Source organism: Neofelis nebulosa, chromosome 6 (genome assembly GCF_028018385.1).
Source record: "Neofelis nebulosa isolate mNeoNeb1 chromosome 6, mNeoNeb1.pri, whole genome shotgun sequence".
Lineage (NCBI taxonomy): Eukaryota > Metazoa > Chordata > Mammalia > Carnivora > Felidae > Neofelis > Neofelis nebulosa.
In genome coordinates this window covers 100,817,064-100,843,449 of record NC_080787.1, presented here as the reverse complement: position 1 = coordinate 100,843,449, position 26,386 = coordinate 100,817,064, and the positions used below count along the sequence as shown (strand labels likewise).

The following is a 26,386-nucleotide window of genomic DNA, read 5'->3' as shown; positions in this document are numbered from 1 at the left end:
GAGCATGCATACAAGTGGGGGAGGGGCAGAGAGAAAGAGGGAGAGAGAGAATCCCCAGCAGGCTCTGTCTGCTCTGTCAGTCCAGAGACTGACAAAGGGCTCACTCTCATGAACTGTGAGATCATGACCTGAGCCGAAATCAAGAGTCAGGTGCTTAACCTACTGAGCCACCCAGGTGCCCCCAGTTTCTTTGTTTTGCAGTTGCTGTCTAGTTTTCCAAACACCATTTGTTGAAGAGACCATCTTTTTCCCATTGGATATTCTTTCCTGCTTTGTTGAAGATCAGTTGATCACATAATTGTGTGTTTATTTCTGGAGTTTCTGTTCTGTTCCATTAATCTACACGTCTGTTTTTGTGCCATTACTGTACTGCTTGATCACTATAGCTTTGTAATATAACTTGCAATCTAAAATTGTGATGCCTCCAGTTTTGCTTTTCTTTTTCAAGGTTGCTTTGGCTACTCAGGGTCTTTTCTGGTTTCATATAAATTTTAGGATTATTCTAGTTCTGGAAAAATGGTGTAGGTATTTTGGTAGGGATTGCATTGAACGTGTAGATTGCTTTGGGTAGTATAGACATTTTTACAATATTTGCTCTTCCAGTCCATGAGTATGGAACGTCTTTCCATTTTTTGTGTCATTTTCAGTTTCTTTCATTGGTGTTTTATAGTTTTCAGAGTATAGGTGTATCACTTCTTTGGTTAGGTTTATTCTTAGATATCTTACCGTTTTTGGTGTACTTGTAGATGGAATTGATTTCTTAATTTCTCTTTCTGCTGCTTCATTGTTGGTGTATATAAATGCAACAGATTTCTGTACATTGATTTTGTGTCCTGTGACTTTACTGAGTTCGTTTATCAGTTCTAGCAGTTTTTTGATGGAATCTTTCAGGTTTTCCATATATAGTATTATGTCATCTGCAAATACTGAAAGATTTCTTTTTTCCTTACCAATTTAGATGCCTTTTATTTTTTTTCTGTTGTCTGATTGCTGTGGCTAAGACTTCCAGTACTATATTGAATAAAATAAGAGTCAATATCCTTGTCTTGTTCCTGACCTTAAGGGAAAGGTTGTCAGTTTTATTCCATTGAGGAGATTGTTGTGGGGTTTTTCATATATGACTTTTATTATGTTGAGGTGTGTTCCTTCTACACCTACATTATTGAGGGTTTTTATCATGAATGGATGTTATACTTTGTCAAATGCTTTTTCTGCATCTGTTGGAATGATCCTATTGTTCTTATCCTTTCTCTTCTTGATGTGATGTATCACGTTGATTGATTTGTGAATATTGAACCACCCTTGCAACGCAGGAATAAATCCCACTTGATCATGATGAATGATTTTTGTAATGTATTGCTGGATTTGGTTTTTTAGAATTTTTGCATCTATTTTCATCAGATGTATTGGTCTGTAGTTCTCTTGTTTTGTGACGTCGTTACCTGGTTTTGGTATCAGGGTAATCCTGGCTTCATAGAATGAATTTGGAAGTTTCCCTTCCTTTTCTGTATTTTGGAATAGTTTGAGAAGAATAGGTATTAAATTTTCTTTAAACACTTGGTAGGGGTGCCTGGGCAGCTTAGTCAGTTGAGCGTCTCACTCTTGATTTCGACTCAGGTCATGGTCCCAGGGTCATGGGATCAAGCCCTGCCTTGAGCTCTGCACTGAGCATGGACCCTGCTTGAGATTCATTCTCTCTCTCTCTCTCTCTCTCTCTCTCTCTCTCCCCCCCCCCCCCCAAACATTCATTGTTTAGTAGAATGTTATTTAATCTCCATGTATTTATCGTGGTTACAGATTTTTTTCTTGTGGTTAACTTCTTTTTTAAGTTTATTTATTTTGAGAGAGACAGAGACAGTGTGAGCTGGGGAAGGGCAGAGAGAGGGAGAGAGAGGAGATCTAGTGCAGAGCCCATTGCAGGGCTCAAACCCACGAAACCGCAAGATCATGACCTGAGCTGAAACCAAGAGTCAGACGCTTAACCAACTGAGCCACCTGGGATCCCCCTTGTGGTTGACTTGTAGTTTTGTAGGTTGACTAGTGTTGTGGTCAGAAAAGATGCATGGTATGACTTTGATCTTTTTGAATTTGTTGAGGCTTGTTTTGTGACCTAATATGTGACCTGTCCTGGAGAATTTTCCATGTGTACTTGAAAAGAATGTATATTCTGCTATTGGTGTGGAATGTTATGAATATACCTGTTAAATCTATATGGTCCAGTCTGTCATTCAAAAGCCTTTGTTTCTGGGGCACCTGGGTAGCTCAGTTGGTTGGGTGTCTGACTTTGACTTAGGTTATGATCTCGCAGTTTGTGGGTTTGAGTCCCGCAACAGGCTCTGTGCTGACAGCCCAGAGCCTGGAGCCTGCTTCGGATTCTCTGTCTCCCTCTGTCTCTGCTCCTCCCCTACTCATGCTCTGTCCCTCATAAATAAATAAACATTAAAAATAAAAATAAAAAAAGACTTTGTTTCCTTGTTGATTTTCTGTTTAGATGATCTCTCCATTGATGTAAGTGGGATGTTAAAGTCCTCTACTTTTATTGTATTATTATTGATCAGTTCCTTATGTTTGTTATTAACTAGTTTATGAATTTGGGTGCTTTCATGTTGGGTGCATACATATTTAACAATTATTATATCTTCTTGTTGGATTGTCCCCTTAATTTATAATATTATATAGTGTCCTTTTTTGTCTCCTGTTTATCTTCTTGTTGGATTGTCCCCTTAATTTATAATATTCTATAGTGTCCTTTTTTGTCTCCTGTTCCAGTCTTTGTTTTAAAGTCTATTTTGTCTGATATCAGTATTTTTACTCTGGCTTTCTTTTGAGACTCATTTGCATGATAGATGTTTTTCCATCCCCTCACTTTCAATCTGCTGGTGTCTTTTGGTCTGAAATGAATCTCTTGTAGGCAGCATATAGATAGGTCTTGTCTTTTTATCCATTCTGTTACCCTGTGTCTTTTGATTGGAGTGTTTAGTCTATTCAGAGTGATGATGATGATGATGATGATGATTACTATTTTTTAGAGAGAGAGAGAGAAAGTGGGGGAGAATGGCAGAGAGAATCTTAAGCAGACTCCATGCTTAGCATGGAGCCAGATGCGGGGCTCATTCCCACAACTTTGGGATCATGACCTGAGCCTAAATCAAGGGTCAGACGGTCAACTGACTGAGCCACCCAGAAGCCTTGCACAGAGTAATTATTAATAGGTGTGTATTTATTGCTCTTTCATTACATGTTTTGTGGTTTCTAAAGATTTTCTCTGATCCTTTCTTTCATGGTTTGCTGGTTTTCTTTAGTGATATATTTGGATTTCTCTTTATTCTTTGCATATTATTAATGATTTTTGATTTGTGGTTACCATTAGGTTTGTATATAACATCTTTTGCATATAGCAGCCTGTATTAAGTTGATGGTTGTTTAAGTTTGAACCCATTCTTTGTTCCTCTTCTCCCCACATTTTCGGCATATGTTATTACATTTTATATCTTTTTATTTTGTGAGTTCCTTGACTGATTTCTTTACAGAAGTATTCAGTTTTACAGCTTTGTGTATCCTACTTTCATAGTGTCATTTTTGATCTTTCCACTCAGAGTCCCCTTTAATATTTTTTGCAGGGCTGGTTTAGTGGTCATGAACTCTTTTACTTTTTGTTTGTCTAGGAGATTCTTTATCTCCTGTTCTGAATGATAGCCTTACTGGATAGTGTTTCTTGGTTGCAGGTTTCCTCGTTCAACACTTTGAATATATCATGCCACTCCTTTCTGGCTTGGAAAGTTTCTGCTGAAAAATCTGCTGATAGCCTTATGGGGTTTCCTTTGTATGTAATTGTCTTTTTTTTTTTTTTTTCATGCTGCTTTTAACATTCTTTTTCTTTATTACTATATTTTGCCATTTTAATTACAATATGTCTTGGTGTGGGTCTGCTTTTGTTAATTTTGTTGAGGGTTCTCTGTGCCTCCTGGATCTATCTGTTTCCTTCTCAGATTAGGAAAGTTTTCAGCTATTATTTCTTCAAATAAATTCTGTCTCCTTTTTTCTGTCTTCTTCTGAGACTCCTATAATGTGAATGTTACTGCCGTTTGATGTAGTCACTGAGTTCGCTAGGTCTATTCTCATTTTGTATAATCCTCCTTTCTTTTGTTTGTTCAGCTTGATCACTTTCCATTGTTCTGTCTTCTAGGCCATTAATTCGTTCCTCTGCATCTGCCAGCCTGCTGTTCATTCCATTAGGCGTGTTTCTTATTTTATTTATTGATCCCTTTATCTCTGCTGTTAGTCCTTATCTCTGTGTTAATGGTCTCACTGAGGTCCTCTACTCTTTTCTCAAATCCAGTGAGTATCCTTATGATCACTGCTTTAAGTTCTCTATCAGGCATTACTTCTGTCCGTTTTGCTTAGATCTCCTGCTGTGGCCTTGTCCTGTTCTTTCATCTGGGAGAGATTCCTCTGTCTTCTCATTTTGTCTAAGTCCCTGTGCCTGTCTCTCTGTGTTAGGAAAGTCAGCTGTGTCTCCTGTTCTTGAGGGTAATGGCTTTATTTAGAAGAGGTCCTGTAGTGCCTTGCAGTGTCTGCCTTCCCCCAGGGTCTGGTGCTTCAGGGGGTGTCTCCAATGTGTGCTGTGTGTGCTTTGCTTTTTTGCAAGCCAGTTGTCTGCAGAGGGTCTCTTTGTTGGTAGGCAGTGTTTGGTCCCTAGCCTGAACGTGACTGAGTTTTAACTAGGTGTGTTCTGGTCTGCTTGTGAAATGAGTCCTTTTGCCACCGCCAAGGGAGCCAAGGCCCTGCGAAACTTGGGGCTCCGCTGTGCTGGGACTGAAGCAAGTGTGACTGGGAGGGGCAGTTGTACTGGAGTGCAGAGGGTGGGGGCTTAGTGTAAGCAAGTTAGGTAGTATTGGTGCTGCTTCCCGCAGGTGGCCCTGTGCTTATGCTGAAGAGGAGGGGAGGGAAATGGCACTGGCCAGGGATTTCTCCATGAATGCTGTTTCTCAGCAATGCCCTGTGAGATGAGCAAATACACTCCCCACTGTGTACCCCATGCACTCTTCAGGTCACTGTTTCCACACTGTATGTCTGTGGACTGTTTGCCCTGCCTTTTCTCTAAGAGCAGCCCCGATGTCCTCCCAGTGCTCCCAGAGCCAAGTATGCTGACCTTTAAAACTCCAGGCTAAAAACCCTGCTGGTTGCAAGAACTCAAGAAATTCAGGCCCTTGTGCTCTCCAAGCCAGTTACTACAGGGATTCCTTTTCCCCATGCACTCCTCTGTGGCTAGTTTGTCTCTGTCTCTTGCCCTTCTTCACGACCCTGGCTCCGTCCCCATCACAGTGGTCATAATCCATTTCTTGCCCAAACCACATCTCCGCACTTCCTTTCTTCTTTGATGTGGCCTCTTTTCTACCCTTAGTTGTGGAGTTTGTTCTGCTAGTCTTCAAGTCAATTTCTAGGGTATTTAGAATGATTTGATAGTTATCTAGTTATATTTGTGGGATGATGAGAGCATAGGGTCCTCCTACTTCCTCGGCATCTTCCTTCCCCTGGAATTGAAACTCTTAAGTTTGTAACTCTTTGTATGTGAAGTTTATGATTTGATAGGAGATAAATATCTTCTTGACTTTTTAAAGCATTGGGCATGTTTAAAATTTTTTTTTAATTTGGGTATAGTTGACATACAATGTTATATTAGTTTCAGGTGTTTAACATAGTGATTCACCTTCTCTGTTTGTTATACTATGCTCACAATGTGTGTAGCTACTGTCTACAGACCATACAGTGCTATTACAGTATTATTTACTATATTTTCTAGGCTGTACCTTCTGTTTATGTAACTTACTCATTCCATAACTGGAAACCTGTATCTCCTACTCCCCTTCACCCATTTTGCCCATCCCCTCTTCCCTTGCCCGTCAGTTCCCTCTGGCAACCATCAGTTTCTTCTCTGTATTTATAGGTTAGATTCTGGTTTTTGTTTATTAATTTGTTTTTTAGATTCCACATATGAGTAAAAGCATATGGTATTTTCATCATTGGGCATTTGTAAAGGAAAAACTCACTTCCCCTGTGTGTTTCTTAGTAACTCACACTATTATCACACTCACAGCACTTTTGACACCAGGTATGGGGGTTTTTCCCCACACCAAGTAATTTTCTGTGACACCAGCTGAGTGTCCTGCAATTTAATTCAACACTGACTCTCTTTATCTGGAGTTGGGATCAGATATTGCATGGTAAGGGCTCAGTTCTATAAGACTGCCCCTCTCCCTCTACGTGCTTCAGATGCCACTTGCAAGTCTCAAGTTGTCACCTGTACTTCTGACCAACTGGCTATAAATTGGGGTTCTCATGAACCTCTCCTTGGGTTTGACAGTTTGCTAGAATGGCTCATAGAACTCAGGGGAACATACTTGCTAGTTTATTATAAAATAATGTAATAAAGGATACAGAGGACTATTCAAATGGAAGAGATAACATAGGACATGGTATGTGGTAAGGAGCATGGAGTTTCCATGCTCTTTTGAGCACACCGTTCTCCCAGCACTTCCATGTCCTCACCAACTTGGCAGCTCCCTGAACACCCCCTTACTTTGAGGATTTTTATGGAGGCTTCATCAACATAGGGATGATGGATCATTAACTCAGTTTCTAGCCCCTCTCTGGAGAATGGGTGGCCGTGGCTGAGGGCTCCAGACTTCTAATCATGGCTTGGTCTTTCTGGTGACCAGACCTCATCTAGGTGCTCATCAAGGGTCACCTCATTTGAACAAAACACATTACTGTTACCCAGGTAATTCTTCAGGTGTTACAAGCTCAGTGTCAGAAACCAGGGTCACAGACCAAATACTAGAACAAAAGATGTTCCTAGTGCTCTTATCACGTAGGAAATTATAGGGATTTCGCTCTGTGCCAGGAACTGGGGGTAGAGACAAATACATGTATTTTCTATTATCTCATAGCATTTATCTTAGAAATAAGAAAATCTCACAAGAATTGCCTATTTGGTGAAGCCTATGTTATTTTTACATTTCATTTATTTTCCTTTATTCCCTACTTCATTTCTTCAAGTTGTCAAGGTGTGATGGTTAATACAGAACTTGGTTGCTTTAAATGTTTTCTTGAATTGCAAAGATACAAGTTAACCTCATCAGTCCTGCCTAATTTGGTTTCCTTTTTACATAGTATATATAATTAATGACATAAAAATATATATGTATTTGTTGGGGTTCCAACTTTTGTAATGTTTGTTAGGGCTCCCTATGTCATCTGAGTAAATAAACCTGCCCGTTAAACGCTCTTACCTAGGAACTTTAAGAATGAGTTGTTTTTTTCGTTTCTCAAATACGGATTTTAAGTGCTGTTTTTTGTTTTTTGTTTTTTTTTTTCTAGGTAGAACTGAAGTTTCCTGCACCAGGCAAGCCTGGAAATTATCAGTATACAGTGTTTCTAAGATCAGACTCCTATATGGGTTTGGATCAGATTAAACCCCTGAAGGTAATAATAGTGACTCTTCAATAAATATAGTTTCCTGTTTGAATAAGTGCTTAATATACTAGGGAAGCATTTCTAGTTTTGAAATGTAGAGTAACAGAGGGAAAAAGATGTCATCTTATACTTTATATATGATATTCTTGATGGCCTGCTCTTTCCATAATTAAGTTGTTGAGTTAAAGGAGTATAATACTTTAGAACCTTGAAAATGAATTATTAGAAGGATTTAGAATGTTAACTATAAATTACTTCAGAGATACTCTTAATATGCTTTTATATGCTATAACTTTATAGGGCCTCACCAGCTGGGTTCTTTTTTTTTTTTTTTTTTTTTTTTTTTAAGAAAAGCACATGTATTTTCCCACAGGTTCTTTTGGAGTGTTTATTAATTTCTAAAACTAATTTGTTTTTTTTATCAGAGTTTATACTTTGTGTAAGTATCATTTGAAGCACATTCCTGTCAGTGTTTACCAGTTTCCCTTGAGGTTTCCCTTGAGGTTTTTATAAAAGGCATTGTTTTGTGTAAAAGCTGTATTGAAGTATTACTGTTCTGTGTGCTGGGAGTCCCAAAGTATAGGGAGCTGGTAAAGGCATGCCTGTTTTTCTCCCATGAGGATATCCTATTTCTTTCCATTGTCTACAGAATTTTATTTCAGGAAGCTGGAGGCTGCAAAAGTCACACTTGAGGTTTTCTTCCCTCAGCAGACTTCTTGAGACATACCTTGTTGTTGCTCAAGAGTCACAATTATTAATCTTCCATGCTACAGAGTAAATAGTATAGTTTCTGTAAAATTAAAATGTCAAATTGTATTAGAAATTTAATGACATTTGCATGTTAGTAGATTGCCTTTTTATTTCTGGGATGAATGTCTGTTATAAGCAAATATGTTAAATTTAGAGCTAGAACCATAAAATCTATTTCTTTATAATTGTTGCAGTCAAAGAAAATCTTTTATCATATATTTCTTCACTATTCCTCCCAAATTTCTCATGTCTGCATTTAATTCTTCTTTATAGTTGGAAGTTCACGAGGCTAAGCCTGTACCGGAAAATCACCCACAGTGGGATACAGCAATAGAGGGGGATGAAGACCAGGAAGACAGCGAGGGCTTTGAAGATAGCTTTGAGGAAGAGGAAGAAGAGGAGGAAGATGATGACTAAGCAGTACTATGACTGGACCACAATATTTGCACATACTTGCAAATTTTTGCTGTTTCGGAAGTGTATAATAAACCAGAAACAGTGCAGAACTGCTGTTGAGGGAGGTATTAGTTCTTTACTCGAAATGGGTGCATAATACAACTGGGCAATGGTGGTGCCTTGGTGCAGTCCAAAACGCTTAAGGCTTGTTAGAGCCTTTCACGTATGAATGGGATGGTGCATTTATTTCATCTGCAAACGATAATAAACCCTTTGTTATAACTGTCCAGAAGTGTGGGCTATGTATTATCTGATCATTTTATGGTCCCAGTAAAAGTAAAGGTACATGAAAACCAATCTATAAGTGAGCAACTTTTCTTTGTTTAGCTTTAGTTTGTAGCAAACATTAGAGGATGATAAACACCACACATAGGTTTTAAGTAACATCTGCTCAAGTTTTAATCTTTTGATAAGCTCTATCATTCATTTTGTTGACATTTTGCAGTGATACAAGACTATTTATAACAGCTCTATTCATAGCTTTAAACTTTTTATTTTTATCTATCTTGGTCATAAGTTGGCATTCTGTCACATTCCACATAATACAGAGGGCTACATTTGGGGGTTTTCCTTTTCTTAATTGCCCAGAGTTATTAGGTTATAAAAATGGCTTTTAATGGCTTAAAACATTTTTAAGCCTCTATTTTAGCAGATCAGTGCAGGATCTAATTCTTTTTATAAACTATAGGTCTAAAAATGAGTGTGGGACCATATGTTCTCTGATGTTGGTGACTCATGTTATTAAGCCTTTTTTAAAAGGTTCACTATAAAAGCTAAAATACATTCTTAGCTTTTAATCTACCTGACTCAGAAGCCTTTTAAGGAAAACAATAGATAACATGCAGTGGAGGCATTTTTTTGTATTCATTTTGGACTCCTGTCAATAAAATAGAAGTTTGACTCATTTTACATTTGTAACGGTGTGTCTTTTTACTCCCAGAGAAAGCATATAATAGGATAATTCATTCTTTTATTTTTCAACTAAAATTTAATAATGTCCATTACTGCTCAAGTGGCCACTGTGTCTGTATGGCATAGAAAACCGTATGAGTGGGAGGAGTTTCCCCCTCAGACACTGCAACCCCGAAGGATAGTGCTTATAGAGAGTAGAAATGTATACATGATGAATCACTGAGGTAAGATGAATATTTTTATTACTAGTTACTGAGGAAGCGTATGTCTGTGATATTACAGGACTGATTGTAATAATCCCTCTCCTATCAAAATCTCCATAGGCCAAAGTACGGTTGGAATACTGATTTGTGACCTTACTGATTTAAAAGGTTGCCACTTTCCATTCAGAATTACCACTGGTGTTTTGTTACTGCAGTAGTTGGAAATAAAATGTGAAAATTACCAAAAACATGAATGGTTTTCCTGGTTCTAAATTTAGGATGTAATATTTTCTCAGTATGTTCAAAGCAATTTCTCCATTGGAAACTCCATCACCTGTTTTTCTCTTTAAAGGTGTTAGACCCTTCCTTGGCAGGCAGAAGTGCCACTGAGGAGTTGTTTCTCTTCGCAAGTAGAGGGTTTAATTTTTGAGTTAGGTTTTGCCGGGAAAGTGAGACTGTCGGGTGAGACAGCTGCTGGTCACTGAAGTGTGGTAGAAGGCAGCGAGCCCTGCCCGTAGCATCAAGCAAAAGGAGTTGTTCAAGAAAACGTATGAACGAACCAGTGTGTAATGTACACATGTCCTGGTTTTCTTAAAAGATAATTTTCAAGAAAGTATTTCTATTCTAGTAGCCATTTTGTCTTACAGAGGCTTTCTGTGTTTAGAGAGGATGATTTCACAACCTAGTAACTCACCATAGTACTTAACAAAACAGCATCACCTTGACCTTAGAAAATGCCACTAGTCTGTTTTCCTTTGCCCTCTAGGTGATCTATATGTACTTCCCAACCAAGTAAGTACATTATCCTCTAATAAGTACTTTAGGTAAAAAAAAAAAAAAAAAAAAACCTCCATATTGCAATAGTGAAAGAACTGAGCCTTCGGTTTATGGTTCTCGTCTCTTCAGCAAATCTCTAAACTCCATATCCTGTCTTCTCCTGATCAAGATTTGATAACTGACCCTGGTTTGCATTAATCTAATGGAAACTCTTAGTGTAGTTTCAGTTTTGTTTTCATCAAGAAACTATTTTGTCAACAGAATAATCGAGCATACAGATGAAAACGTGTACACAAAGTGAAACGTTATTTATGAAATTTATTTAAATTGTGTAGTATTTTTATTTCTCTAAATCGGCGAAGTACCTGTTAGAAGATAACTCTTCCATGAGGAGACCACACTTGAAAGTCTAGCAGTTGTAAAGTTTAGTGTTATAAAACTTGATTGAGGCCCCATGGTGTGTGTCATGTGTATATCCCAATCTCAAAAGTCAGATGTTCATGTCCTTTCTACAAAGTTTTTAAGTTTTCATGAATAACTTTTTAAAATTAAGGAGCACTTTGTGTGGGGGTAATACCCTTACATTTCTCCCAGCTTGCACTGAGGGGTGGAGAAGGACAAGCTTGGCTTGCTGTTTTACTCTGCTGCATGGCGGGAAGCTCAGACCTTGGGTGGAAGCAATGTGGGTTGCGGGATGCCAAAGGACTGACTGATGGGGAAAAGATGTGGGAGGATGTTGAGGAATGTAATGAAACTCTCTGAGTGTATTGCTGACCATGAGGTCTATCTAGTTCTTTGCTTCAACAAATCAAAGCCAGATGCTGAAGTGTTCTTTCGCAACAGTTATTTCAAATGTAACTCCGCAGTGTATGTATTTGAGGGGTTGTTCATCATATGTCATATATTCACTGCGTTTCTATGTTTCCAGGGCAATGATTGGATACTGGGGCTATAGAAATCAAAGAATTCATGTTCTTAAGGACTCACTGGTATTAGGACAGGCAGATGTGTGGCAATCCATTCTAAACCATTTGCATTAGCTAACAGTCATTGTTTGGGATGCCCCCCCCGCCCCCCACCGCTTTTAAAGTCTTTTCCACTGTAGGCAGAGGAATTACTTTTTTAGGTACTAGCTGTTTTTTGTTTTTTGCTTTTCTTAAACAGGCAAATCGTCATCCTTTAAGTATTTCTTGAAAGCACTTTTGTCCCCAAATATTCTTACTTAACTCTATGAAACCCCCATTTAAGTTTGCCTTAAGATGAAACGGCTAACATTGAACCATAAAGTACCATTTCATTGGCTGTGTGGTGATTGGTCCTAATGTGTCTTAAGTTAGTGTCAAACACCTTCACACATTTAAACTAGATATTAGGGCTATTTTGCAAAACTGTAAAAGCTATGATCTTGCACATTTTTCTGTAACTTGAGCTAAAAATCCAAATACAGCAATCCTTGGCATGCTTTAGGGCTGTGGTTTCAGGTGGGTGTGTTATATATCCCTGGGGTATGCAGATAATCAGTCCGTGGGGAAAAGGTAAAATGGTTATTTGTATTTACTCTCATCCTTTTAAATTTCTATTTTTGTGTGTTTTATAATGTACATAATATATTGTACAATTGTACACTTATATAATTTGTAAATAAATAATACATTTATTGGTGCATTATATATTTTTTTCTGATTTCAGTGCATGATCAAAACATTTAGGCATGCTGCTTTTAGGTACAGTTAGGGTGACATTTATTTTGTTTTTTTAATGTTTATTTTTGAGAGAGACAGAGACAGAATGTGAGTGGGTTAGGGGCAGAGCAAGAGGGAGACACAGAATCCGAGCCTGACACGGGGCTCGAACTCACGAGCTGTGAGATCATGAGCTGAAGTCAGCTGCTCAACCAACTGAGCCACCCAGGCGCCCCTAGATAGGGTAACATTTAAACTAAAATGAAGTTTTGGACTTTTGGCACTCACCGTTTGAGTTCACAGTGTGATGTTACTCTGCTGGAAGAGTTGGCATTCGGTCTAGTCCTATAGGGCCCAGGAGCAAAGTGATACTTTCTGAGATGGAACTGAATAGGTTTGGTGATGGGGTTAATAGATGAGGGAAGGGTTCTAAGCAGATGTCCATGGAATAGAAGTGAGGTAGGTGGAGGCAGAAGTGCTAGGGACGACCTGTTGGGATGTCCAGCAAAGGCTACTGTTAGTGGTTCTGTTAGTGGTCCTGTAATCTGGCTGCTACAAATTAAAGGTGAGTATTGGGAAGGACTGCCCACTCTCTTTTGAGCATGAGGTGGTTCAGCATTAACCTGTCAGGCTGCAGATGCAAAGGGAGCTGTGTTCCTTTATCTTTCTGAACACCTGAGGTTTATACTTTAAAATCTGGAAAGTGGTAGCAATGCATAACAGAGATGTGAGCAGATTCCATGAAGAGCAACTTCAAACAATTTCCCTGTAGTTTCCAGCCTGGTTCCGGTAGAGGGCGATAGGGCCACAATTTTCAATTAAGCAAAGAAGGGTTTCGCTTGTGGGACTAAACCAAAATTAAATATGTGCTTTGCGATTTATTGTATTTCTACCTTCTAGGATTACCTTCTTCCCCTTTAACCTCTTTTAGTTCTATCTAACCATTGTCTCTGTTACATATGTCTTTTAATACATTATATTAACTTCTCATTTTTCTGGCTGGAAATATTAAGTGCATTTACAAAAACTCCAGAAGACAATCCATACGTATTCATTGCACTGGAATTGTATTAGATCGTTTGCCTGAGAGAGGTGGAAAATCAGGTAGGACAAAGAAATCCTTTTATTCTATGAGATTTAAGTTTCGAGGGTGACTGGTGTCAACAGCTATGAAGGGTCAGACCCTGTGTGCAAGCTAACAAGTTAACCTGCCACAGTGTCATGGACGTTGGCCAAAGACAGGAGAGTCCCAGGTCAGAAGGCTCTCTGGCTGCGTGAGCTTCCTGTTCCTCATCTGCTCCTCTGGTCTTCCAAGTTCACGGGGGCGATGCTGAGTAGCCCAGGTAGAGGCTGTCACAGCTGAGGAATTTCCAGCTCAGGAAGCCTAGTCTTTTAAAGGGCATGCAAGCAAGGCTGTCCAAGAGGGGAAAACTCTCTCTTCCGAGGTTGTTTCCTACATAAAAAGATAGTCTAGAACAAGAAAGCTCTGTGCCTCCTCTCACAAGGTGTGCAGAAACATGAGATTCCCGTGGAAAATTGTCAAAAGTCAGAATTCAAAATACATAAGTACCTCTGTTTACAGCGAATCTTTGGACTTTGGTTGAAATTGAGGAAGCTCTGAAATAGTCTCAAGAGTCGTGCTGGCACCTGGGATTGTCCTTTGAAGGAAGATTTATTTTTGGTTTTGACTGTGAAAAGTCAAAGTTAGAGATTATGCAGATGAATGGGGAGGGGAATCAAATTTGCTGATAGACATTTTGATCAAGAATGAGGCATGTGACTAAAATTTAATGAGAGACTTTAAAAATCATGATCATTGAGCTGCATTTGAGACATCCAATAATATTACCAGGATAACTATAGTCTCCCTCATTTCTATGCATTAGTCTGCATCTATATCTTTGTAAAATTAGTCTACTTACTTTATAATCGCATCCAAAGTTTCTCCAGCCTTTAAAAAAGAAATGCCAGTATAATTAACATCCAGTGTTCTCTTAGTGTCTCTCCAGCTTTTTTATTTCTTGATTTTCTGCCACGTCCTTGGGACTTCAGTCACTGGCTGTGCTGAACTTCTCTTTCCAAGTTTCTCCAAAAGCCTACAGTTGGTCTCCTTGACGCGATAGCACACACACACTGAAACAGAGCGGAAAGGTAGCACCAGGAGGGGTGCCCCCGCCAAAGGGAAGCAAGGCACCCCTCCCAAGTGTCCAGAAGTTGTAGCTCTGCCCACAACCAACTCCTGGGTCAGAACTCTGCACTTAGTCTTTCCCACGATCCCCAGGAGCTCTGGCCCCACTTACCCCGCCCCTTCCTCACAAAACCCTGATCCAGGCCTTTTATCATGGAAATTACAAGGATTAATGCGATTTTCAGCGAAGTGCTTTTGAGAATTGGAGATGAAACCATAGTGTTATGATTCACAGCATTCTTTCTTTATACACTGAAAACCCCCACGTCTTTCAAGTCTGCTGACTTCATGACAGGGTAGCTCACTAAATGTCAGAAGTGACACTTCAGGAAGAGCACATTTCAGATGGGAGTTTGGGTTTGGTAATAGTAAAACTGAGTTTTGAGTAGATTTTTGAATGTGTGTTAAAGAGAAAAAAATTTAGAGTGAGAAAAAAAATTTTTTTAAAAAGGAAGCATTCCTCCATCTCAGTATGATTTGCAAAGTTTACTTTGCATTTGGTACTAAGGTATTTATAATCCTCCCTAACTGTCCACATAAACTGTCTGTAATGTGGACTAGAAACAAAATCCCTGGATTTTGTTTTTGGGTTTTTAAAAATTTTTTTTATTTTTATATGTTTATTTTTGAGACCGAGAACGCGAATGGGGAAGGGGCAGAGGGCAAGGGGACAGAGGATCTGAAGCGGGCTCTGGGTTGACAGCAGGGCTTGAATTCACAAACCCTGAGATCATGACCTGAGTTGAAGTCAGATGCTCAACTGACTGAGCCATCCAGGCGCCCCCAAAATCCCTGGCTTTTGGTCTTGGGAGCTACCTCTGTGGGGTGGTACTGTTGTGGGAAGTTAATGACTTCTCTTCAGCTCTAGTTTGAAGTAAATTGCACTCCCGGTTTTACCCACAGAGGGCCAGGTGTTGATGTGAGGGAGAGACCTAGAAAGGAAGACCCAGAGAAGAGAAGTGACTTGTCACAGCTGGTGACAAAACTGGAGCAGGGATGCAGGCACCTTTCCATACAGGCTGCTGCACACAGTCCACAACCCATGTGTCTACCTGTGCCACACAGCCTCCCACAGCAGAGCCACCACAGGAAGCACCCTCCTCCCCAGAGGAGGTTCCTCTCGGGCTCCAGGGCCAGGGGCCTGAGGGTGTAGGGAGGGGCAGAGGACAAAGCTAATAGTAGGCTATTGTTTGCTCTTCCAGGTGCTTGGGACACAAAGAGAACAGAACCGAAAAAGCAGGAAAAGATCCCTGCCATGCATTCTACCAGGGGGTAAAGAATGAACAATAAACATAACAGATAAGTAATGTAAATAGTATATCTGAACTTGCTAAGTGTAATGGAAAAAGGAGTAGAGAAAGGTAAAGAAGGCAGGGAGGACAGTTTCAGTTTTCATGGTCAAGACGGGCCTCATCTCAAGGCTGACATCTGGGTCAAGGCTTGAAGGAATGAAGAAGGAATGAAGAAGTTAGCCATACAGATTTGGGGGCAGAGTGTTCTGGACAGAGGGCAAAGCAAACACACAGGCTCCAAGACACTAGCGGCCTGGCCTGTATGCAGAGCACTCAAGAGGCCAGGGAGTGGATCAGAGTGAATCAGGGGAGAGAGAGCAAAGTCACAGCAGGCTGGGCCCTGTAGGCCCTTGTAAGGACATCAGCTTCTACTCTGGGTGAAGTGGGAGCCACTGCAAGTTTTTGAGCAAGGGAGGGACGGGATCTGCTTGTGTCTTAAAAGGATTCCTCTGGCTGTTGTGTTTAAAACAAACAAACAGAAACAGACTAAAGAGAGGGGGCTTGAAGCAGGAAGATCCAGTGAGGTTACTGCAGAAACCTCCCTGAGGTTTTTACATACATTACAAGGCAATAGGTGCTGTAGTATAGCTGTGCCTCAGCCCATACGGAGGCTCCGATGGTGTGGCAGACGTGGACGGTGTGGCAGCCGTGGAGGTAGGGGGCAGTGTTTGGATTTGGGCTGTGCATATTTGAAGGTAAAGCCAGCAGGCTCGCCCAATGAGTCGGATGTGCTGCTATGAGAGAAAGAAGGGAGTAAGGATGCTGCTAAGGATGTGCCTGAACAAGTGGAAGGAGGGAGTTGCCATCAGCTGAGAAGGTAAAGGCAAGAGGTGGAACAGATCTGGGAGGAAAAATTAGAAGTCCTGTTTTGATATGTTAGATTGAGATTCTTCATATGAAAATCTTAGGGAGGCGGCTGGATGTAGGAGTCGGGTTTGAGAACAAAGTCCAGTTAGAAATACAAATTTGGGGTTAGATGGCATTTACATGCTGGATGGGATCCCTAAAGAAATATGAGTAGAGGTCTGGGCCCTGAGGGGGGTTGACATTACAGGGTTGGAGGCGGGGAGGGGGGAAGGCAGTGGTGCTGGAGGCAGAGAAGGAGAGCAGGAAAACCAAGAGTGCAGTGACCAGGAGGACACTGTGGCAGGAGAAGGGGTGCCATTGGTGTCACCTACTGCTCAGAAAGAAAGTAAAATGACAGCTGAGAATTGACCTGAGATTTTCCTAAGAGCAATTGCAGTGGAACAGCTGGAGGCAAAACCCTGTTCCAAGGGGGCTTGAACAGGAATGGGAACGAGGACAGGGTGGTATTGGGACAAAAGCAAAAAGGCCAGTGATACAGAAGGGAAATCCAGAAACAGCCCTGCACATGTGGACAGACTCACACACCTGGTATACGTGACAAGTTGGCATTGCAGGACAGTGAAGGAAAGGAAAGTTTTCAAAATGTGGAGCTGGGACAATAGGATACCCATTCGGGGGGGGGGGGGGAGGGGAGGAACTGACACATGGCCTCTGTCTCATCCCTTATGAAACAATTAATTCCAGGTGGCTTGTAAATCCAAATTTGAAAGGCAAAACAATGAAAGCTTTTAGAATATAAGAGATTTTTATGACCTCAGGGTAGGATACAAAGGGCATGTCTAAAAAGGAAAAAAATTTGAGAAATCGAATTACATCCAAATGAAGGACTTTTGTTCTTCAAAGACACAATAAAGAAGTGAAAAACGAAAGCCCTAGAGTGGGAAAAGATATTTGCCACACACGTCATTGACAAAGGACTTGAATCCATACTAAACAAAAGACTCCTACAAATTAGTAAGAAGAAAAAAAGACAACTCAATAGGAAAATCAGCAATAGGCTTGAAAAGACAGTTTGTGCCACAGATTGAGTCCTTCAGAAACAGACACTGAGAAGGAGTTTGTGGTACCAGATGTTTATTAAGAAGCAAGATGTCGGGGCACCTGGGTGGCTCAGTCAGTGTAGAGTCTGACTTTTGATTTTGGCTCAGGTCATCATCTCAGGGTCGTGAGATTGAGCCCTGTGTCAGGCTCTGCACTGGGCTTGGAGCCTGCTTGATACTCTCTCTCCCTCTCCCTCTGCCCTTCTCCTAATTGCATGGGTGCGTGTGTGCACGCAAGCACACATGCGCTGTCTCTCTCTCTCTAAAAAAAAAAAAAATCAAGATGTTTATTGTGAATAAAACAGGGATGAAGCAGGATGGGGCGAGAAAGGAGCTGAACTTTGATGTGGGTCTAGCAAAGCCTGGGCCAACCGGGAGGTGCTCAGGAGTAAATGTCACTCATTAGTATGCCCCGTTTCAGGCTGAAATGGCTGTGCCTTTATAGCTCTGCCTTGCTCAGTCAGAGCATGAGCTCCCCAGGAAGAGCAGGACCTTGACAAGGTTCAAGGCCAACCTTGAAGAAACTGTTGGCTGGAGGCTGTCTCCTGACCATACTCCCTGCCAGTAGGCAGCATGTCATTCCTTGAAGGAGGATCTGAGTGCCATGTCTCCATGTGTGCTACACTTCACAAAACACTATGTCCTAAGAGCAATACAAATACGTGAACAGCTGGGCAAGTTCTTTATCCATCAGGGAGATGAACATTGAGATATCATCACTACATGTTCACCAGAATGGCAGAAGTGAAAGAGATTGGCAATACCAAGTGGTGGACACATAGTATGTTGAAATCTCATCTGCTCCTGGTAAAAATATAAATTTGTAGATCACCTTGTGAAACAGTTGTCCATTAGTTACTAAAGTTGAGCTTATTTATAGGCAGGGACATAGTAATTAAACTTTCAGGTATTTAGCCAATAGAAATGCATGCACATATGTGTTGATAGACATGTATTAAGAATGTTCATAGAGGCTCTATTCATAAGAGTCCCAAACCAGAAACAGCCCAAATGTCGACTGATAATGGAATGGATAAATACATTTTTCTATGTTTATACAAAGGTTATGATAGGTAGCCTGCAAGATGGTCCCCAATGATCCCTGCCTCCTGGTGCTCACATCCGTGGCTGGTCCCCTCCCACAATGGACCAGCTTGGTCTCTGTGTGATCAATAGCACACAACAGCAACGATGCTGTGTCACTTCTGAGATTAGGTTATAAAAAACATTGTAGCTTCTATGGTGGGAGCTCTCATTCCCATATTTTCTCTTGGACTATTTCCTCTGGGGAATCTATGTCATGAGCAGTCCTATGGAGAGGCCCACATGGCAAGGACCTAATCTCTTGTTAACAGCCATGTGAGTGAATTTGGAAGTGGATTCTCCAGCCCTAGTTAAGTCATCAGGGCTGAAGGCCTGAAGGCCTGATAGCTTGACTACAACTACCTGAGAGACTATAAACCAGAACACCCAGCTAAACCACAAATGATTCTGGACTCTCAGAACATGGGTGACATGATAAATGTTGGTTTTCAGCTGCTAAATTCTGGGGTAATTTGTTACACAGCAATAGATAACTAATGCAAAGGAATAATATAAGTTAATGAAAACAAATGAAATGCAGTTATATATGTCAACATGGGTAAATTTTACCAACACAATATTGAGTGAAAGAAGGCAATTACAGAAGACATTAAAATTTTTTTTTGTTGTTATTTATTCTTCAGAGAGAGACAAAGCACAAGCAGGGGAAGAGCAGAAAGAGAGGGAGACCCAGAATCCAAAGCAGGCTCCGGGCTCTGAGTTGTCAGCACAGAGCCCGATGGGGGGCTTGAACCCACGAGCAAGCAGTAAGATCATGACCTGAACCAAAGTCAGAGGCTTAACCCACTGGGCCACCCAGCCCTACAGAAGACATTTTTAATTATCCCATTACTTAAAATTCAAGAAATAGGTAAAACTAAAGTACAAAGTTTACGGATGCATGCTTAGATGGCAAAGCAATCAAATTAGTGAAGGAAGTCATTTTCATAAAAGTCAGGATGATGTTCCTTTGGGGGTGGAAATGGGTAGGAAGTGGGAGGGGGTATGAGGAAGGCTTCTGTTCTTGCTAATGTGCTATTTCTTGACCTGGATGGTGGTAGCAAGGGTATTTGTTTTGGATAAATCATTAAGCTTTGTGCTTTTGTTTTTACCCCCCACTCCACCTTTTTTATGTTTGTCAATTTCACAATAAAAAGGCAAACAAAGAGAACCGGGAGGAGAGAAACTGGGGACAAAGAACACAGACAACTCTTTAGAGGAATGTTGTTGCAAGAGGACCAAAGAAATGGAATAGCAGCTGGAAGAGAACTTCCAAGAAAGATTTCCAAGTCAAGACTTTTAAAAAGATGAAACAGCAGTATGTTTTATGCAGAAGGAAGTCATCTCTGGAGAGGAAAAACTGATAAGACAGAAGAGGGGTATTGCTGGACCAGGTTCTGAAGTGGGTGAGGGATGGGTCTGAGCTGTGTTGGGGATCCCGCAGAAGTCAGGGTTCTCCAGACACAAAACCAAGAGAATGCACCTATAGCTATACACTCTATTCGCAAGCCTACAGCTATCGCCTGATTAATAATCCTATATCTGTATCTGTCTAGATTTACTTTAAGGAGTTGGCTCACATGATTGTGGAGACTGGCGAGTCCCAAATCTCCAGGGTAGGCTGGCAGGCTTGGCAAGTCTTATATTTGACAAGACGGGATATCCGGATCACACATAGTCAAGGGGATCTAACCGGTGGGGTCGGCAAAGCATTAAGCTACGTAATATCTGCAGAAGAGGCGAGCAAAGGCGCCCTCAGGAGGAATAAGGATCCTCCCTGGGGGACATGCAAATGCGGGCTCAGTTCTGCCACCAGAACTGGGTGACCAGGTGGGTAGATGCTTTGGAGGACGCTCAGCTGTCATTTCCTAGTCGTGAAGACACTAAAAGAGGTCCCTTCGGTGGAAACGGCCACTTTCTTCTTCCCTGCCCCTAGGAGGCACTAGAGTCCCCGAGACTTTGCCCCCACCATCTCCCCCAAGTGCAGGTGCTCAGTGCCCGCGTTGGGACGGCCGCGGGAGCAGGCGAGCCAGCTGTGGCCGCCAGGGGGCGTGAGGTGGCCGTGGGGGGATCAGGCCGGCGGGCAGGGCCGGGGACATCCGGTGCCCCTTCCTGGAGCCCGCGGCCTCAGCGGGGTGGCTGGAGCGCTGCTGCAGGCACCCCCCATCGCCCAGCTCCGCCGGCACTCCTCGGCCGCGGGCCGGGCCCCAGGCCCTCCAGAACCCAGGGCGGAGTCGGGCGTCCGCGGTTTCACCGACCACGTCCCCTGTGCCCGCTCCCAGCACAGAGCTGCTTCTCCTCGGACCCCTGGAGCCAAAGGAAGCTCCGCCGCTTCCACTTTTGGCCTCTCAGCGGCTGCGAGCTGGCGCCCCGCCTCCTGCGGGGCCTTCCCCCCCCTCCCCCCGCCCGTGCCGGGCCACCCTGGGGGCGGGGGACGGCTACCCATGTTCACACCTCAGTGGTGGCCGAGTGAGCTTTCAGGGCCTCTCCTTAGAGTAGGGGGGGATACAACTACCCTCACTATTCCAGCCAGTGAAAACAATATATCCGACGTCTCTCCGTTGTGTTTCAGTTAAACGCAAGTACAACCTTGTCTGTAACTCCACCCCCCCCGCCCCCCCCCCCCCGCCCCAAGCCATCCCCTTAATAGATTTTAAAAAGAAACAATTTATCCTTCTAATCATGGCATTCCTTCAGCTAGAACTGCTGCCCTTTAGGTCTATGGAACCTTTCCTTTCGAGGAGCTTAATGTTTTTATGTTAATTTATTTTTATGGACAAAGCTGTGTTGTTATTTTGGCCGACAGGTTTGTTTTCTGACCGGAATCCAAGCTGAATGGGAGCGGTTCAGTGGGGCAGAATATGAAAGTCATATATATATATATATATATATATATATATATATATATATATGAAAGTCATGATACCACCTGTACAGCACCCTGGGCAAGGCCCTGGGGGAGCCTCCTTGGGGACCTTACTTCTGGATAACCATTTCCTACCCACTATCTTATGGGACACACACACACACACACACACACACACACACGGTCTATGTGTCCGTTACATTTAGATTTTGGGTCAAGGGACTCAATGTCTTGTAAGGGAGCAAAGCTCTTATAATATTCTTAATAACACTCCTTGGCCCTGTGGCACTCAGTTCCCTCGTTCCACTGTGGAATGCCATCCAAAATTAAACTGGCTCAGATATAGACAAACTCTCCCTTGGTCCTGACCGGCTTGGTGCCGAGGACAGGAAGCCAAGAATGTCAGTTTCCTGGGACTGCTGCAACAAGGTACCGCAAATTGATTGGCTTAAGCAGCAGAAATGCATTGTCTCCCAGCTCTGGAGGCTAGGTTTCCGGAATCAAGGTGTCAGCAGGTTATTTCTTTCTGAGGACTGTGAGGGAAGGGTCTGTTCCAGGATCTCTCCTTGGTTTGTAGATGGCATCTCTTCCTGTGTCTCTCACATTTTGTTTTCCCTCTATGTATGTCTGTCTCTGTGTCCAAATTTCTCTTTATTTCTTTTTATTTAAAAAAAAAATTAATGTTTATTTTTGAGAGAGAAAGAGAGAGACAGAGTGTGAGTGGGGGAGGGCAGAGAGAAAGGGAGCCATAGAATCCGAAGCAGGCTCCAGGCTCAGAGCTGTCCACACAGACAGCTCAAACTCACGAACTGTGAGATCATGACCTGAGCCAATGTCAGACGCTTAACCAACTGAGCCACACAGGAGCCCCAAATGTCTTTATAAAATAAGGACCCCAGCTATATTAGAGCCCACCCTAATGACCTCTGTAAAGACCCTATCTCAAGTACGGTAAGGTTCCGAGGAACTAGGGGTTAGGATTTCAGCCCATCTTTTTTGGTGGGAGGGACATAATTTAACCCACACACCATGGAAACCCTGATGAGGGAAGGTGCAGTTCATTGGTACCTGAGAGATGACTCTTTGAGGGATCCCATCAACACCTCAATAGACAAAAGCTTGGCTGTCAGGCTGGAGTTTTGGTCAGGAAGCTCCTAGAACCTAGGAAGTGCTGACTTCATGGGAGAGCTGGCCGTTCTGTTGGATGCCAAAGCTTGGTCTGAGAGGCCAGCTGAGTTCCCAGCAGAAGAAGTGCTTTCCTCTCCACGATGAGCCTCAGGGAGGGGTCCTTCTCTTCAGCAGGTGGGAACAGAACTGCATGCAGAGCATGCAGTCGATTTGTGCAACCCACGTGACACCCGAGTTCCATGGGGAGCTGGGAATTGGTCCAGGAAAGAAAAACAAGGGCAGACATTTGGAGGATTTGAGGTAAAAATTTAATAACACGTGTGGTAAATGTTCGTAGTAATTTGGGTCTCATAAAACCCTGCCTTCCCACACTGTATCCCCTTACTCGGACAATAAAACTCTAATGTTCTGTCACACACAATTGAAATCTGAGGATTCAAAATAATACCCGTGCCTATTTCTTTCTATGGGAGCACAGTCACGGGAGTTTCAGACTCAGATTGTGGTCACCTTATCATTGTTATAAGATTTTAATATTCCATTTGGTAATAGGAAATCATGCAAGCAAGTAAGAAAAATCCCATTCCCTCCACTGATCCATGGAGAAGAAAGACTCCAGTCAATCATTCTGTCATTTCCAGAGAACCATCATCTTTCCAGTAGCTGCTAAGTCCAGTGTGAAAAGAGGCTAATAGCACATGTGATCTCCCACATGTGATCTCCCCCATGGGAGAGTGTTCAGGCTCCAACAACACTAACTTGGTAGGTGGGGGCATCATGACCTGCTGTGTTAGGACAGATTTTTGGACTCACCCCCACCCCTACCCCAACGAGCCTAATTTCAGATGGTCCTTTTTGCCAAAGTGAGATCCTTTGAATCACTACGTTAGGGATATGATTTCTTAGTCTCTCCAAAATATATAGTGTTGAAGGTGCGAAATTTGGCATGTGAGCATATGGTATGGAGAATTGACTGCAGGGAGGGAGTCCCCCTGCTGTGACTGCCAGTGCAATTTGGGGCTTTGGAGGTAGTTGTTTGGAAAACGAATTAGATTCTGTCCTTAAAAATAAAGGTAGCAGAGTGAGGAAGCCTTGATCCAGCTGAGAGCTACAGGAGCAACTGGGGGCTTAACACCCTTCCGCTCACCTCTAAGGATGTTTGAGGCTTGGGGTTGCTAATCAGCACCCTGCAAATCATTTTAATCATCAACTGCTTGATGCGTTGTGAGCCCGTTAACAATTTTTTCTCAGTGCATTTAGGGGAAGAAGACTGCCAGTACAAGCCTACTTCATTTGCTCACCTGTGGCCTTGGGCACCAGCACCCTTTCTTCTGCCTTCCTTCCTTGGCACCCTCTGTCTAGGACACATGTCCCATCCCGCATTCGTGAGTCAACCCCGTGCCGCGAGAGCCGCTCACCCTCTCATAGCCAACTTGGGTTTTCTTTCTGTCTCTTCATTTCCTCTTCTCCTCACACACACTCACATCTGTTTCCCATCATTTAATTATTCTGTGTCATGGTTTATATTTTAGTTTTCAATTTTCCTCTGTCTGCCATCCTACCTCTAGCTTTTCTGGAGTAAATACATACTCATTTCATTCTCGTGCTGTGTCCTTGATAGTTTCCCCTATTTGGTTTGCTCTTGTTGTGATTTTCTCTGTCTTTTTTGATTTTTGCTGTTGTCGTTGCTTTGGGTTTCTTTTTCTCTCCCTCAGGGGCAGGAAACCAGGGTACAGGTGCCAAAACTGGCCGAGAGGACATCGCCAGCAGCCCGGTATTATCCCTGCCAATCTCCGTATCAGTGGTCTCCCTAATGTCTGTGAAAGCAGAATGTGGTTAAGTCCCCTTCTCACCCCTTCTCACTCCCAGGCTGTTTCAGGAAGTTTAGCTGGGTCATCCACACCTGGTAATATGTTCAGTCTCCTTCTTTCCCAATGTCGAGTGTGCCTATGAGTGTACTCTATTCTGCAGTCACCCTCTTCAGGGCCTGTGGGGACAACAGCACAGACGTCACTAGCAGGGTGTGCAGGCAGAGCAGGCGGGTTGATGAAGGAGTCAGTGAGTACTGGTGTAGAGGGAGTTGTTTTCCTGGTTTGCTTTGAATAAGGCACTTCTCTGTACTTTGGAATATCTGGTGGTCAAAGGGCATGCTATTGAAAGTTTTAAGGTTGCTGCAAAATAGGTTGCCATAACTTTGGAGAAGTGAACTCCAGATTTCTTTCTTTTCCTTTCTTTCTTTCTTTCTTTCTTTCTTTCTTTCTTTCTTTCTTTCTTTCTTTCTTTCTTTCTTTCTTCCTTCTTTCTTTCTCTCTTTCTTTCTTTGTTTCTTTCTGTTTATTTCTTTGTTTCTCTCTTTCTTTCTTCTTTCTTTCTTTCTTTCTTTCTTTCTTTCAGATTTTGCATTGAAGATCTTAAAGGCACTACCATGGTGTTTCTGACTACCCTTGAGTCTCCTGCCTTAGGGAATATAATCTGCCTTTTTCCCCTGACTGCCTTCAAGACTTCCGTTTTATATTTTATTTTCAGCAGGTTAAAAATTATATGCCTAGGCGTGATGTTTTTGTTTGTTTTTGTGTTTTCTGCTTGATGTTTCTGAGCTTCCTGGATTTGTGGTTTGTTGTCTGTCATGAATTTTGAGAAATTCTCAGCCATTAGTTCTTCCCATATTTCTTCTGCCTCATTCTCTCTCTCTTCTCCCTCTGGTATTCCAAATGCATATATGTTAGACCACTTGATATTGTCTCACCTTAAATATGAAAACATAGCCTCATTATGGGTAAAAGGATGAAAAAATAGACGCCATCCAATCACTAAAGAAAGCTGGAGTAGCTGTATTGTATTAATATTTGAAAAGGTAAACTTCAAAATAAGGAATATTTTCAAGGATAAATAGTGGTATTATATAGTGATAAAGAAATTAATCCTCCAAAAAGACTTAATAATCCTAAGTGTGTACATAGCTAACAACAGTGCTTAAAAAAACACACACAGCAACAACTGCTAGAACTCAAAGGAGAAAAAGGCAAATCTACTTAGAGATGGAGACTTCAGTGATGCATAGAAAAAGGAGGCAAAGAAGACATAGAGGATCTGAATAATATCATTAACCAACGTGACCTCAGTGGCACTTATAGAATACTGTACTCAACAACGGCACAGTACATATTCTTTTCAGTTGCACACAGGACAGGCACAAGATAGACCATATACTGACCCATAAAGAAAACCTTAACAAACTTTTAAAAATGGAAATCTCTTCTTGGCTCCTGGAGGTGCAGCCTGTGGGCAAGAGTCATGGGGTCGGCCAGAGAGCATGTGGAGCGCTCCTGCTGGGCCCAGGAGCAAAGGGCAGGCAGGAAGATGGAAGGAAGGAAGGAAGGAAGGAAGGAAGGAAGGAAGGAAGGAAGGAAGGAAAGAAGGAAGGAAGGAAAAAAAGGAAGGAAGAAAAGAAGGAAGAGGGAAAGAAGGCAGAAAGAAACTCTCAAAAAGATGTTCTTGGAGCACAATGGAATTAAACTAGAAATCAGTAAGTGTAAGATACCTGGAAAATCCCCAAATAATCAGAAATTAAAGAATATACTTTTATGTCATTCATGGACAAAGAAAATAAGCCTCAAAACAAATTTAAGAATACTTTGGGAGTGCCTAGGTGGCTCAGTTGGTTAA

The 26,386-nt window shown here is 42.1% G+C and overlaps 1 protein-coding gene and 1 long non-coding RNA gene across 2 annotated transcripts in view; one reads left to right on the top strand and one right to left on the bottom strand.

Moving 5' to 3' along the window:
- Positions 1 to 12,242, top strand: part of SEC63 (SEC63 homolog, protein translocation regulator) — a 79,284-nt gene extending 67,042 nt beyond the window's left edge. Inside the window, exons 20-21 of the mRNA XM_058734878.1 lie at positions 7,381 to 7,485; positions 8,500 to 12,242. Coding sequence (XP_058590861.1) covers positions 7,381 to 7,485; positions 8,500 to 8,643 — 249 coding nt within the window. The 3' untranslated portion in view covers positions 8,644 to 12,242. The remainder of the gene's footprint in view (positions 1 to 7,380; positions 7,486 to 8,499) is intronic.
- A 1,114-nt stretch (positions 12,243 to 13,356) lies between these two features.
- Positions 13,357 to 14,470, bottom strand: LOC131514644 (uncharacterized). The gene is made up of 2 exons (XR_009263190.1): positions 14,179 to 14,470; positions 13,357 to 13,944 (listed from the first exon to the last, which is right to left on the bottom strand). It is a non-coding gene; the product is annotated as an uncharacterized LOC131514644 (long non-coding RNA).
- Between the last annotated feature and the right edge of the window lie 11,916 nt (positions 14,471 to 26,386).